At 39.9% G+C, this 15,692-nt stretch overlaps 1 protein-coding gene across 2 annotated transcripts; it reads left to right on the forward strand.

Annotated features, from left to right (window-relative positions):
* Positions 5,292-13,207, forward strand: BTF3 (basic transcription factor 3). 2 transcript variants are annotated; one of them, XM_005661479.3, is made up of 6 exons: positions 5,292-5,665; positions 6,009-6,077; positions 9,964-10,077; positions 10,391-10,592; positions 11,849-11,905; positions 12,765-13,207. In XM_005661479.3, exons 1-6 carry the CDS (start codon positions 5,534-5,536, stop codon positions 12,809-12,811), a joined length of 621 nt encoding a protein of 206 aa, XP_005661536.1. In that variant the 5' UTR covers positions 5,292-5,533; the 3' UTR covers positions 12,812-13,207.

Below are 15,692 nucleotides of genomic sequence, written 5' to 3' on the forward strand. Positions count from 1 at the left end.
AATTGCCCTGTCATTTCCTATAACCTGAAGTTTGTTGACTGCATTCTGTGGAATAATGTAACATTTTTTTCTGGCACTCATATTTTCTGTAAATTGATGGCTGGATCACCTTGGGGTCAAATATTAATGATTTTGTTCAACAAGGGTCCTAGAGACAAATATAATAGATTGGAAGATATTTACAATATCTAAAATAGAGATTAAAAAATAAAGACTACAATGTATCTGGGAATGCAGCTAATAAAGAACAAGATCTTCACAAACTTTTCTCTGTTGAAATACCAAAAAGAGAGTTCCCATTTTGGTGCAACAGAAACGAATCCTACTAGTATCCGTGAGCAAGAGGGTTCAATCCCTGGCCTCAGTCAGTGGGCTGGGATCTGGTGTTGCTGTGAGCTTTGGTGTAGGTCGTAGACGTGGCTTGGATCCTGCATTGCTGTGGCTATGGCCTAGGCCAGCAGCTGTAGCTCTGATTCAACCCCTAGCCTAGGAGCTTCCATATGCCACGTGTTTGGCCTAAAAAGCAAAATAATAAATAAATGATTTAAAAAAAAATAGATGCACTATGTTGGTGGATGCAAAGATTTGGATGTATAAGGTGGATTGGTACTGAGCATCCATTCAAACTTTCTTCAAGTTTGTTTCCTTATCCTATCAATCCTGGAAAGTACTGCATTTCCAGACATGTAAATAGGGTTCTAGTGGCACATGATTTCAGTTAATTAGATACATTTAAGTCAGATTGGGAAGTGGGGTAAAAGCATTTTTTCTGCTACTCTGGATTTTTGGTAGTTTGGTATTTTCTGCAGCAGCTTGCCAAAGCATTACCATTTGCTTTGAGTGCTTGTTATGGTATCTTCTTGATTCTTGAATTGTAGCCATAGTAGTATATTTTTAACATCATTAACTCCAGTTGTGTTTTTTTTGTTTGTTTTGTTTTTTGTCTTTTTGCCTTTTCTAGGGCCGCACCCATGGCATATGGAGGTTCCCAGGCTAGGCGTTTAATCGGAGCTGTAGCTACCGGCCTACACCACAGCCACAGCAACTCGGGATCTGAGCTGCGTCTGCAACCTACACCACAGCTCACAGCAACGCCAGATCCTTAACCCACTGAGCAAGGCCAGGGATCAAACTCGCAACCTCATGGTTTCTAGTCAGATTCGTTAATCACTGAGCCATGACAGGAATTCCCCAGTTGTGGTTTTGATTCTCCATCATCCTGATGGATGGGGACAGTGATAGTAGTTCCCTTAACAGCCCAACTTAGTAGTATTATCCTGGGACTCATTTCTGAAAGTCTAGGCTAAAGCCTACTCCTCCACCACTTTAAACAATTTTCTAAATACCAATTCCCTACATTAAATCTCCATATATTTAAAAGAGCCAGATCTATTTCCTGCAACTGATTTGATGCAGACTCGTACAATAATGAATAAAGATACAAAAGCTTCCCAAAATAACCTCCACAATCAGTCCCAATAAAAAGTTAAATAATTGAGCAAAACACAAAATATACGGAATAAAGGTCTATGAATATATCAACTTCAAAAATGAAAAATAATCACCTACCATATTAAGAATAATTAATCTATTATTAATTTAGTAACTTGATGCTTGAGTGAAAAACTTACTGAGGTTCAATATATTATTTTTATGTACCTTAAGTTTTCCATAAGAATGCAAAAAGAATATTCAGTCAAGTGTTCAAAAAGTTAGGGTTAGAATTATAATCTTGGGACTTATCAAAACAAAGATAATATTTACAGCCATGGGATTGGATGAAACCATTTAGGGAGAATAGAGATAGAAAAAAACATGGGACTAAGATGTGAGCATCTCTAATATTTAGAAGTCAGAGGAAGAAGATAAAGCAAAGTAGACTGAAGAGATGCCAGTTAAGTAAGAGGAAACCAGTGAGTGAGGTGTTCTGGAAGCTTAGAGAAGACAGTGTTTCAAAATGTGGAAGTGGTCAAGATGTCAAGTACTGCCTAAAATGAAACTAAGAATTTGCCTTTGGATTTGTCAAGATGGAGTTTTAAACAATTTTTGGAGAACATCTACTATAAAGAGGAGCACAACAATCAAGTAGTGGCTGGAGGGGAACAGAAGTCAAGAGGTTTTCTGTTGCGTTTTGTTCTAAGATACATGATACCAAGGCATATTCGGTGTACTAGCAGAATGATCTGGTTGAAAGGGTTGGGGAGGATAGTTATTTGAGGGAAACAAGAATGGAAGAATCAAGGTCTTGAATGAAATAACCAGAGGAAATACTTCTGTGTAACAGGACAGAAGGCAATATCTATAGGCTCAGATACATATAGATGGATAGACTTGAGGGAGAGAGGATAAGGTTGTTTGTGACTACTTTTACACTTACCTCTCTAAGCCTCAGTTCTCTCACCACTGATACGGAAAGAACCTATCTCGAGATTTCTGTGAAGATTCAGCAAAGAGCCAACACCCAATATTATTAATCCAGTAGAAAAATGTTAAGATTCCTAGTTCAATCCTCCGTTAACGCAAAATTATCAATCTCTCATTTTGCATTTAATAAAATACTACAACTAACTATTAGTATGATGGATATAACTTAATGGGGTTCAGAGTGTCAGAAAATACTTTCCTGAGACTAAGAGCTATGTGAGGTATACATATTAACTGGATAAAGGTGGGGGTGCTAGAAGAAGGTTTACGAAGGTCTAGAAACTAAAAAAAGTTCATTGTGGTTATCAGTCAAGGGCCAGATCATGAAGCAACTAAAAGTTTGGGAACATGTATCCTCCTCAGTGACTTCCAATACTTCTTATGGGTCAGAAAGGAGCTTTTTTTGGTTGTTGTTGTTGTTTGTCTTTTTAGGGCCCCACCAGTGGCATATGGAGGTTCCCAGGCTAGGGGTCGAATTGGAGCTGTAGCTGCCATCCTATTACCACATCCGTGATCCATGGCAATGCAGGATCTGAGCCGAGACTGTGCCCTACACCACAGCTCATGGCAACGTTGGATCCTTAACCCACTGAACAAGGCCAAGGATTGAATCCACATCTTCATGGTTGCTAGTCAGATTCATTAACCACTGAGCCATGACAGGAACTCCAGAATGGGGCTCTTAAGAAATAAACATAATATAAATATTTTAGCTCTTAATGAAGCAGACTGAAGTCCACTGAGAGATGAAGGCAATTCATGGGCATTGATTGGACCATAAACCATAAACCAAGGAGGGCTGCAGACTTCCCCTTTCTTGCCTACTCTGTCTATTGACAAAGGCCATGTTGGGTGTTGAGTAAATGATTCTTAGGCTTGTTGAAGTTCATCAGTAAAGTCTGGGAGCCTGTTATCCATACTTGCCATAGACATTGGGAGGACATAGGAAATGATATTATGTAAGTTACTCTTTTGCCATCACTGAGCTAAGACGGCAACTTGGTTGCTATTTTTGTGTGTGTTTGTGGGGGGTGGGGGGTGAGTCCCTTCAGGTATTTGTTTTAGAGACTCCTATATAAATATTAGCAGAATGTAAATATTAGCAGAATCAGAATTTCCTGACCACTCACTAAATAACCAGGAGTCAAAACCAAAATTTTCTTTTCATACGATTAGAAATTTTTCATGATTTCAACATAGTGCACGTTTTAAAAATTACAAAAGAATAAGAGAAAAGTGGAAGCCAAAGGAAAATAAAAACCTGGAACATTTCCTGAAAACAAGTTGGGTCGATCAGGTGGCACATTACTTATGTAGAAACCTGTGTTTATGAAGATACTCAGAAAACCTCACATGACTGGGAAGTTTCAAATGGCCCCAGGATAACATGGAGGAAGGGGATAAAACTATTCCTAAACAAAGATATACTTTTAAAAAGAGGGGTTTTTCCTCCATATTTTGTAACATTTTCATAGCACAGTTATTTTGACTTTTGTCTTTAGGAGAGTAATCCCCATAGCCTAATAATACAAACTATCTTTTCTGTAATAAACTTGACTCATATTTAATAATGGAAGCAACATTGTTTTTTGAGAAAATAGCAACTCTTACAAGTATCCTAAAAAGCAATACAGCAATCCTCATCAGTTTTTCCCTGGAGACCTCACACTTTTAACACATTTACACTGGATAAGTATTCATAAACAAAAATATTAATCTTAATTGAGTGAAATCTGCACCTACCCAAGTTTTCTCGCTTTATTTTCTCTAGTTTAGATTTCTGACTCCGTTTTGAATATACAAAGGATTTTCATAGCTAAGGCCATAAAAAAGCTGATCAGACAGCACTATGACTTCAAGTGCCATTTTAAAAAATGAGTATTTTTTTCAGGCCCGCCTCTGGCATGTGGAAATTCCCAACCTGGGATTGAACCTGTGCCACAGCAGCAACCGGAGGAACTGCAGTGACAACGCAGGATCCTTAACCAACTGTGGCCACCTGGGAGCTCCTAAACTGCCATTTTTAATATCGGTTGTTTTAAGATTATCTTAAAGCTTGTCCTAGTGTTTAGAAGTTTTTAACTCCATCAGGTTAACCTCCCCATACACACCGGGCACAAATTCTCCTTTGAATTACTCAGTTAAGAAAGGAAAAATTCGTTCAACTGTGAATCACTAATCATCAAATCCATACCACCTGGTATCAGGGAGTCAACTTTTTGTGATTCAGAAGCAAGGTAATCATGTTCATTGGATTAAGGTGGTTAGCCACTGGCTACACTCGCTGAAATGCAGATTACCCGGTCCCATCCCTAGGCGGACCGAATCGCTGAGAAGTAGGGCTCAGGTCTGCATTTTGAAACGCTCCCCAGAAATTCTGAACCTGTTCCTGCAACCTACCAAAGCATCAGTCGTTTTTTTTCCCACAAAAGTCTGGGTAAAGGCTCAATCGGGCCGAAGGGGGAATTCTAAATAAAACATTCCAATGATCGCTGCAACCTACACCACCCAGCGAGCAGAGAGCGGCGAAACAGATGAGCACGCTCGGGGCGCCTCAATGGTTTCTGAAAACGTGACGGGCCCTTTCTTCGGAAAGGACTCGGGGTTCTGGCCCAAGGACACAGGGCTGACTTACTCATCCCTAACTGTGCAAAGCACCGTGCTCTCTGACCCCTCCATAGCATTTCCTAGGGCCACTCGCGGTGCTTCCAGCCCAGTCTCTCGTGCGGTCTCCACCCGGCGAGTGCTGGACGAGGACAGGAGGGCCACAAGCGACGGTCACAAACCCGGCGGCCTGAGCCCGCGCGTGCGCAGTCAGGCGCTGAGCTCGCGGCAAAGTCTGTTTCCTGACTTTTGGAGGAAGGGGCGTTGCGTCACTTCCGGCCTCCCTCTAGCTGCCATCTTGCGTCCCCGCGTGTGTGCGCCTTATCTCAGCTGGTCTGCCCGAGACCTCCTGAGCGCCAACCCTAGTCCCCCGCGCGACCCCATTTCCACTCCAACAAGGTACAAAAAGGCTCTGGACGCCGGCGTGGGAGGAGGACGGGAACGGGGGCGGGAAGTGCCCGGAAGGAGCGAGACAGGGAGGGACAGGGCTGAGGAGAGGAAGGCGATGCGACGGACAGGCGCACCCACTCAGGCTGACTCTCGGGGTCGAGGTCGGGCCAGGGGCGGCTGCCCTGGGGGCGAGGCGACGCCGTCTCTTCCTCCACCTCGCGGCGGAACCCGAGGACAGGAGCCTCAGGTACCGCGAGGCTTGCGGAGAGTGGCCGGGCTGGGCAGGCCCTGGCTAGGCCGAGGCCGGGCCGGGGCCGGGGTGGGGGTGGGGGTTGGGGCGCTGACCAGGCGTGGGTTACAGCCCTTTTTCTGGGCCAGCAAAGAGGGGAGGAGTTGTGGGGGAGGGATAGGAAAGCGGGTGCGCTTTGGGCTCCCTCGAACCGGAAATTTGGGAGCTTGGCGGGTGGGTTTGGGATCCAGGCCTCGGCCTGTGTAGGACATTTATTCTGCTGGTGCCTTGGGAAATAACGAGCATGGAAGGCTAGAATGCACTAGACCTTTTCCTCGCTGAGGGTTTCCTGTTTTTCTAGATGAAAGAAACTATCATGAACCAGGAGAAACTCGCCAAACTGCAGGCACAAGTGCGCATTGGTGGGAAAGTAAGTTTTCATAGTGTGGGGAGAGGTTGTTTGTGGTTGTTTCTTTAGGATTTTTTTCCTCTTTTGCGTTTCTAATATAATTGGCTTGTCACTTTGTCTCTAGAGGGCATTTCACAGCTAGCAAATCAAGTGAAGGGAGTGGCAGGATTAGATTAGATATACAATGTAGTGTATCCTTGAGAGGCACAGGTTGTAAATTAGAAGAAAAAAATGCAAGCGAATAGAGATGAAGAGAGCACTTAAACAGCAGCCTTTGTTTTTATGTAGGTTTTTTTTTTTTCAGTGTTACAGTGTTTTAGGTAGAACAAAAGGTCTGATTTAATAAGAAAGAAAATGTGTCATTTCAGTTAGATCATCATTGTGGCCAGTTATACCCTTGACTTGTTTTGTCATTGGCTTTATAGCCTAAGTTATATATAGCTAGTGCTTGATTTTTTTTTTTTAGTAACTATGCTAACTGAATTTAAGTATCACCTATCTTTTCAACTTTAGTGTATGGTTCTGGATAACTACTTAATAGTTGAAAGTTCACGTCTCTTGTAAATTAAGGCCTTTCTGTGGTCCTTTCTTAGCTAAATGTAACCTAGAGTAGTTGTATATTTTCCAGGATATTTGAAAATGTCATTTTTATAGGTACATTTTGTGATATAAGAGCGATGACTGTGGATTTGGAAATACTGCCTAAGCAGATATATTTCTATTTTAACTTTGTAATTACACTAAAACTGAAGGAATGAGAATGGTGGGTTTTTAATCGCTCAGATTTTAGTTAATTGATTTTTCCTGGTGGCTACTGTCCCCTTCAGGGGGTTTATTTTTTGAACATGGTAAGTTTTCAGGTTTTCTAATTTACTTAAAAGTTCACTTAAGACAGAAGTCTACCTAGTTGTATTTCACATTGTGTTAGCACATTCCTAGTATTTAACAAGGTGTGGTAGCCTGTTGGAACAGAGCATGTCTTTACCTGATAAAACTTGTAATGTTTTCATACTAAAAAATTTATTATCTATTAGTTTTTCCCAGCTGTAGACATTTACCTTCAAATAGAGTCCACTGTGAAATAGCCAGAAGTTGCACTTAGACTTAAGTAATAAGTTGTACCTCTGTTAATTACAGGATTTTCCAGCAGTGAAAGTATTGGACCCCCCCTTTTTTTCCCCCTCACTGAAGCTGGTCTTTAATATCAGCACCTACCCATTAACAACAGTAGGTGTTTCTTGTTCTATTTAGCAATTATTATAAATTAGATGTGGCCTTTGAGTGCCAGGAGAACTCATATTCTTTGTGGGTTAGTGTTTGCATGCTCTTATACTGGTATTTTTAACCATCATTCCTTTCAGTGCAGATTTTAGAAGGAGTCATTTGACTAATAGGCTTGTGTGCCTTCTTTTTTCGTTACTCTGATCTTTAGTCTTGTGAGAGACATTCTAGGGTAAAGGAAAGTCCAGATTTTCTGGGATTCTTAAGACCGATGTAGGCTTAAACTTTAATTGTTTAGTTAGTATAAGAAGTATTTCTGGAGTTCCCGTCGTGGCTCAGTGGTTAACAAATCCGACTAGGAACCATGAGGTTGCAGGTTCAATCCCTGGCCTTGCTCAGTGGGTTAAGGATCTGGCATTGCCATGAGCTGTGGTGTAGATGGGGCTTGGATCCTGCGTTGCTGTGGCTCTGGCGTAGGCTGGTGGCTGCAGCTGCTATTAGACCCCTAGCCTGGGAACCTCCATATGCCGCAGGAGCACCCCTAGAAAAGACAAAAAAGTGTTTCTGTCATCATTGTAATATGGAAACATTTTCCTCACCTTTTAAGAAAGCTACATATTGTGGAATGTGTGATTTGATGAGTTAGTGTTGCCTTAGAGATTTGTAGGTATTAGTTACTTTTTAGGTAAATACCATGAAAGCCATTTATTTAGGTGTCTGATCAGAGCACTGATAATTAAGTAAAAATTGATTGTGAAGTATATGAAACTTATAGAAGGTGGACTGCTCTTATTTTTAGAATCTTATGGTAGTTCCTTAGAATGTCTTTTAGAGAGTATTCTTTGGAAGCCAGGTATCTATATGACTGCTTCAAGGTGATCCTCATTCTTAAAAGGTTTTGGGGGTTTTGGTAACCAGAGTTTTTTGTAGCTGCTTATATTTTCTTCAGGTAAACTATGATTTGCTTAAGCCTTTACTATCTGGATCTTTAGAGATTAAAATTTTAAGAGGTTTAAAGTTGTTAGAGGGGAACTTTAATGCTAGTGGGTAAGATAGGCATCTTAAAAAAAAAAACTGTTTTTACAGTGTAGTATATGTAGTGGAGCAGAAACGTTTTCAGAACAGAGGTGGGAAGGATTTGGTTTGGATGTGTTAATTGTACTTAGGAAAGGCACAGAAGAGATGATGGCTTGATGTTCAAGATTTTTTAAAGAAGATTTTAAAATGATGAGTAGGAGTTGGTGTGGAGGTTGGAAGAAGTGAGATAGGTGGGTGATAGCCTTCCCATGAAGAGCCTTATGTAGCACATAAAGAGCTTAGTTTATATGAGAGAGTCCATAAGAGTGTTATTAAAAAGTTTTTAACAGAGAACACGTATCATATATGCCTAGTTTTGAAAGTCTGGGATACATTTGAGAAGAGGGAGATAGGAGATTTGGCATATATGTATGAGATAAGTTTTCTTAAAGCCCATATTCTATTCATTCATCAAGTTGTGTGCCTTTAGTGAGTCAAATAGTGTACTTAAAATTGGGTTTGTAGCAGTAAATAGAAGCCCTGAAGGAGCTTACATTCTGGTGAGGGAAGACAATAAAATATATTTCTCTCTTATGAAAGTGTTATAAAGAAAAATAAACCTGGATAGATAGAAAATGGTTGTGGGGATGGCATTTTTTCATTGGGTGGTTGGGAAAGGCCACTCCAATATGATGACATAAGAATAGATTTTTGGCGAGGTAGGGAGCTATGCACATGCTAGGGGAAGAATTACTGGATTTTTGCCAGCAGTGAAAGTATCTTGATCCCCCCGCCACCCCCTTTTTTCCCTCCCAGTGCAAAGGCTCCTGTTTGGCTTGTTTTTGGAATGATGAGGTTTACTTGGCCGAGGATTAAGTATACATGTATAATAGATGTAGAGTCAAGAGTGGCTTGGTATAGGGGCCTGGTAGATAAGAACTTTAGGCTTTACTCTTGGGTGCTGTACAAGTCAATATATAGACTCATTTGTGCCTTAGAGTATCTTGTTTGTGAATATTAATGGATGTTGATTTTTCTTTAATATAAAAATGGGAAAGGTTAATGATTCTAGACATGGAGTTTAAAATTAGGCTTTAGATTGGCATATGCCATCTCTTAGATCACCCTTAGAGCAGACAATGTACAAAGGAGGACTTTGGAAAGATCATTCCTTTATATCTGACAAGGAGAATGTTAGAAGTTAGAAAGGATTTGTAGATAATTCCTTTTATTCCCCTCTTGGCTTTCCAGCAGTGCCTAACTTGGCTGCTCACTGCATGAAAGTTTGTGGCTATGGTAATTTTCTTACACAGATTCAGTGGTCAGGGTGGTCAGAAAGTAATTACAGGGAGTTCCCCAACGGAAATGAATCTGACTAGTAACCATGAGGTTTCGGGTTCGATCCCTCACCTCGCTCAGTGGGTTAGGGATCTGGCATTGCCATGAGCTGTGGTGTAGGTCACAGATGAGGCTCGGATCCCATGTTGCTGTGACTCTGGCATAGGCCGGCAGCTATAGCTCCGATTAGACCCCTAGCCTGGGAACCTCTGTATGCCACCGGTGTGGCCTTCAAAAGACAAAAAAAAAAAAAAAAAAAAGTAGTTAAAACGGTTTCCATTTTTGTGGTATAGACAGGTGCTGTGTTCTTTCCTTTTTTTTGACCCATTAGGGAACTGCTCGCAGAAAGAAGAAGGTGGTTCATAGAACAGCCACAGCAGATGACAAAAAACTTCAGTTCTCCTTAAAGAAGTTGGGGGTAAACAATATCTCTGGTATTGAAGAGGTAATCGTCAAATTTTATTTCTTTACAAAAATAAGATTTGTTTGAAAATAATATTCCTGTGTTAAATGGTTTTTTGACTCTGCTTCCAACAAAGAATTTCATATCCCTTTAAAATACATTTTTATTCTGTTAACATCAGGGTGATTGGTAAGTGTAAAATTGATTAGATTGCATTTTCCATTTCAGGCAGAATTTTGCCTGTGCATCACACTGAAAATACTAAGTTACTTAGTCAGCTTTAGGTTTTGCTTAATGTTTGGTTTTAAAAGGATTTTAGTGGGTGTTACTAATTTAATTTTTTTTTTCTATTTAGGTGAATATGTTCACAAACCAAGGAACAGTGATCCATTTTAACAACCCTAAAGTTCAGGCATCTCTGGCAGCAAACACTTTCACCATCACAGGCCATGCTGAGACAAAGCAGCTGACAGAAATGCTACCCAGCATCTTAAACCAGCTTGGTGCAGACAGTCTGACCAGTTTAAGGAGACTGGCTGAAGCTCTGCCCAAACAATGTAAGTTTTCCTATTGGCAGTTTTGCCCTGAGATACTGATTTTATCAGTAGATTTCTAAAATTTAGGGTGCGAAGTGGATATGAAGATCTTTATATTTGGAAATGCAAACTTTCCTCTAAAAAACACCAATTTTTACAACAATTTTAAGCAGTTTTGGTGCTTTTAATAACTTATTAGTATGCTGTGATCATTGTACTTGATTAAGTAGAATGTTTCTTTTTTAGTAGCTTTCATGTTTTGAATCAGAGACTAATAATTTTACCTTTATTAGCTGGAAATGATGAAAATGTTAATTTGGAGTTTCCCTTTTTAATAACTGACAATTGAGAATTAAAGCATATTATAAATTATTAAACTTCTTCATTTGTGCAGATTCAGCTGGTATTACCAATAGTCTTCAAGAATTGGCTTGCTACTATTCTGGTGTTTTTAATTATAGTGTAAAAAGGATTTTGTTCAGGGCAGAAAATTGTGTGGTTGAATGGGTATACATTAGGGACTATAGATAGCTACTTTATGCTGAAGCCCTCTGATTTAAATTTTGAGGAATGGAAATGTAGAAGCAAGATAGGTTTATTATGTGGCCCACTCTTAGTCATACATGTTTTTCTAGGTGTGTGCTCACTCGGCTTCTAATTAATGTGTGTGTTTGGTGGGTTTGTTTTGTCATGCTGAAAGGCCCAAGAAGTTCTAGAAAGTCTTGGGGTTTCAGAGCCGAGCTATGCTTTTGAAGGATCCTACTGAAAATTCTACAGAGCTAGTGCTGTGAGGTCTCAGCTCTCAAGTGTAGTTCACTTTCTTGTGAAATAAAAGGAATGTGGAGACTAACCAGTCAAAGGCACTTAAATTTTTTCTTTTTTTAATTTTTGGCCACACCCTCAGCATGTGGAAGTTCCTGGGCCAAGGTTTGAACCTAAGCCACAGTGGTGACAATGCCAAATCCGTAACGGCTAGACCATCAGGAAACTCCCCTTGAATTTTTTTATTATTTTCACTTCAATAAAGGTTTTTTGATGTGTGAGTTTACCTCTACCTTGTAGGACAGAAGGGTTGAAAAGATGGGTATAGAATTTGGCTTGTTAGCTAGTAGTAGTATTTTAGTTCATTTGTAGACATCAGGCTATCACTAGTACTGTAGATGAAACTCCAAATGTGGCTATAAACATAAGTTGTAACAATACTTGATCTTTCATCTGTTTTTTTGGTTAGTGTTTTCAATAGACTTAGACATGTAACATTTACATTGCTTTCACAGCCGTGGATGGAAAAGCCCCGCTTGCTACTGGAGAGGATGATGATGATGAAGTTCCAGGTAGGAACTCTCACTTGTGGTTAACCTAGAGAATCTTAGCAAGGGAGAATGAAGAATCTTTGAACTGTAGGAGAGATTAGTTTAGGGCAAAGGGAGAAGGAGAAAAATAATGCAGTTGACATGGGTTAGGAGTTAGGTTTGTAACCTTGAGTTTTTTTCTGTTTGGGATCCCAAGAAGATAACTAACCTTAAATATTGAGTAAATAGGTTTGTATATTGTGACCTAAATATAATAACTACTTGCAGATTACAAATGAGCCTTGTTTCCTACTTTGAGATCCATAAATGTATGAGAAGACACAGAGAAGTTGTAGAAATACCTTAGAATATAACCATTTGGAAATTAGCAGAAAAATTCCTTTGGGCCATCAATCATGAGGCATTTTCCTATCCTAGCTGTTACTGGATAATTTTGTTGTAAAACAAATACAGGCAGTAGACTTCCTAGACTGAGAAATATTCCACTTTGCATAGATAGGTGTCCTTAAGAATGCAGGAAAACTTTAAATTATGTGTCATTGTCGTCTTTGGTTCTGTCCCCCACATAACTAATACATTATATTGTTTAACTGTAATTCTTAGAGTGGTAAGGGATTGGGGAGGGGCCTATACATATTCTTTAAGCATAGTATTTATGTCATTGGCAAATTAATAATTTCCCTCTTTCATTTGTATTAATTATATGCCAAAACATACACTTCAATGTATGCCAAATAAGTAGTGGTCTCATCAGAAATAAAAACAAGTATCTAAATTTACATCCTGATTTAACTGTGGGACATATTTTAAGACCTTATTATTTTTGTAGATTTGACTTTTTTCCTGAGTTTCTCCTTTTTTTTTTTCTCCCTTTTCCTAGATCTTGTGGAGAATTTTGATGAGGCTTCCAAGAATGAAGCAAACTGAATTGAGTCAACTTCTAAAGGAGATAAAACTTGAAGAAGTTACTGGGAGCTGCTATTTTATATTATGACTGCTTTTTAAAATTTTGTTTATGGGTCTGATAAAATCTAGATCTCTAATATTTTTAAGCCCAAGCCCCTGGACACTGCAGCTCTTTTCAGTTTTTGCTTATACACAGTTCATTCTTTGCAGCTTTAATTAAGCTGAAGAAGCCTGGGAATTAAGTTTGAAACAAAGATTAATAAAGTTCTTTGCCTAGTATATGGTTTTATTTTTTATTTCATTGATAACTGATTTGTACACAGCAAAATTGTTTATAGAAAGCTAATCATGACATGTAATATGGCTGATAATCTTGGATGGAATCTGATTAAAGATCTAAAATGACAGTATAAATAACAAAGGTCGTATAGAGTTCTTAATGTTTGAAACCCTTTTTCTCCAGCAGTTCTTGGGACTTCCCATGGCTTATGTGATGGGATTAATTATAAGATGAGGATAGAATATTCCTTAGTGGGCAAGGTTTTTTCTCTTAATATTGTCTATATTGTTATCATATCCTGAGTGCTTTTTATGTATTATCACTTAATTTTCTCTCATTTAATCCTCAATCTTTAAAGTAGGGACTAGTAGCTCCATTTTGTAGATAATTAGGTTACTTCAAGAAATTTAATTTCTTAACTCCCTCCTGTGTAGGGTATTATATTAAAAAAAGTAGTGTTTGTATTAGGAATGTCAACTTGTCTACCTTAAGTGATAACAATTTAAATGATCAGGGCTACTTTTTTCTTTCTTTTTTGGGGCCGCACCTGTGGCATATGGAAGTTCCTAGGCGAGGGGTAGAATTGGAGGTGCAGCTGCTAGCCTACACCACAGCTTGTGGCAATGCCAGATCCTTCCTACTGAATGAAGCCAGGGATCCAACCCAACTCATCATGGATACTAGTTGGTTCTTAACCCATTGACCACAATAGGAACTCCCTACTTTTTTCTTTTAAAGGCATTTTTTTTTTTACTTTTTTTGACTGCCACCTTGCTGTGTATGGAGTTCGCAGGCCAGGGATCAGATCTGAGTCTTAGTTGCGACCTAAGCCACTGCTGTGGCAACACCGGATTCTTAACCCACTGTGCCAGGCCCGGGAACGAACCTGTGTCCCAGCCCTCCGAAGATGCCACCAATTGATCCTGTTGCACTCACAACAGGAATTTCCATTTTTTTTAATTAATAGTAAAATCGTGATAATTTGTGTGCTAACAGTTAAAAGAATTTTAACGCATAATGTGACTGCTGCTATAATTAGAATACCGAACAATTTCTTTACCCCAGAAAATTCCCTCAGTGTAGGGCTACTGTTACTAGCAATCATAATACCTTAGTTTCTTCTTGCAACAATAAGAATTCATTTTAAATTTCCATACCAATTTGGGAAAAACCTTGTGATGGTACTATATAGCTACATCTAAAAGTCACTGTTAACAAAAAAATGGTGTGTGAAAAGTGCACATTATTATTTTCTTCAAAGGATGTCTATCAGTTCCGATGAAGTATTTGCTACAGTAACTAGGACTAGCATCTCAATGGTTTACAAAATTACAAGACTTAAGTACATGTTTCCAGACAACTGTGGGTGAAGTTGAGCTCTGCTGCATATTCATTGCAGCAGCCCTCAGACGGATAGAGAAACCTCCATCTGGGACACTCAGTTTCTTGGCAGGGTGAGAAGATGGTGGCTCTTAGAGCTGTTAAAAGTATTACTTGTATATAACGCAAAAATACGTGGAGTGGCTGACCTGGAGCGCAGAGGATTGGGAAGGCTTGGAGTAGGGTGTGAGGCTTTGCAATTCTGATAAGCTCCCAGGTGATGTGGTTCCACTGGTGATGCTTTGAGTAGCATAGGGATATTTCTCATCTCATTCCATGATTGGAGTGACTTGAGCATGTGACGGTGCCATTATCTCAATATCCCTTTCAGTTACTTACCTTAGGTCCGTAGAGGAAAGGGACTAAACAGGTATGCAATAGATTTCCAGGCTAGGCTATCCCAGGGCTGCTGGCTGCTTGTAGCAGGTACCAGCTCAAGTTAATCCTGTTCTGCCTGTACTCAATCTCTGCACCCCCTTCCCCCAGCAACCTCTAAAAACGTTTCCTTTGGTCTATAAGGATCTGATGTGTGTTGGTGGCTGTAGATAGGTAAGAAAGGTTTTTCTTGGAGTTCCCGTCGTGGCGCAGTGGTTAACGAATCCGACTAGAAACCATGAGGTTGCGGGTTCGGTCCCTGCCCTTGCTCAGTGGATTAACGATCCGGCGTTGCCGTGAGGCTGTGGTGTAGGTTGCAGACGCGGCTCGGATCCTGCGTTGCTGTGGCTCTGGCGTAGGCCGGTGGCTACAGCTCCGATTCAACCCCTAGCCTGGGAACCTCCATATGCTGCGGGAGCGGCCCAAAGAAATAGCAAAAAAAAAAGACAAAAAAAAAAAAAAAAAAAGAAAGGTTTTTCTTGTAATATTTGTAGTATCAAGATAGGCAGAGTTATGCTACAGTTACAAATATCTAGAAATTGTAGTTGCTGCAAAGGTTGGTCATGTTTGTGTTTTGTCTGTGGTTAGGCTTTACTTGACTCCAAGAGTAGCCTCTAATCGGAACATTTCGAGTCTCAGGACAGGGAAAAGAGAAGGCAAACAACAAACCAGCTCTTCAAACTTAATGCTGGGAAGTAATGTATATCATGAACATTTCCCAGCCAGAGCAAGTCACGTACATGGTCAAGTGCGATGGCCACGAGGATGGGGGAAGTTTAATCCTCCCCAGAGCAGGATAGCAGATATATTTTTGAATAATAATATAGTCTACCATGTCCTTACAATTTTTCTTTAATTGCCCACAAT

This window comes from Sus scrofa, chromosome 2 (assembly GCF_000003025.6).
Source record: "Sus scrofa isolate TJ Tabasco breed Duroc chromosome 2, Sscrofa11.1, whole genome shotgun sequence".
Taxonomy (NCBI): Eukaryota; Metazoa; Chordata; class Mammalia; order Artiodactyla; family Suidae; genus Sus; species Sus scrofa.

Excerpts from the sequence above, each read along its gene's own strand:
- BTF3 (XM_005661479.3), top strand. The coding sequence starts at position 5,534 with ATGCGACGGACAGGCGCACCCACTCAGGCTGACTCTCGGGGTCGAGGT. Across the intron at positions 6,078-9,963 it reads AAGTGCGCATTGGTGGGAAA|GGAACTGCTCGCAGAAAGAA; the intron begins GTAAGTTTTCAT and ends TTGACCCATTAG. Across the intron at positions 11,906-12,764 it reads TGATGATGATGAAGTTCCAG|ATCTTGTGGAGAATTTTGAT; the intron begins GTAGGAACTCTC and ends CCCTTTTCCTAG.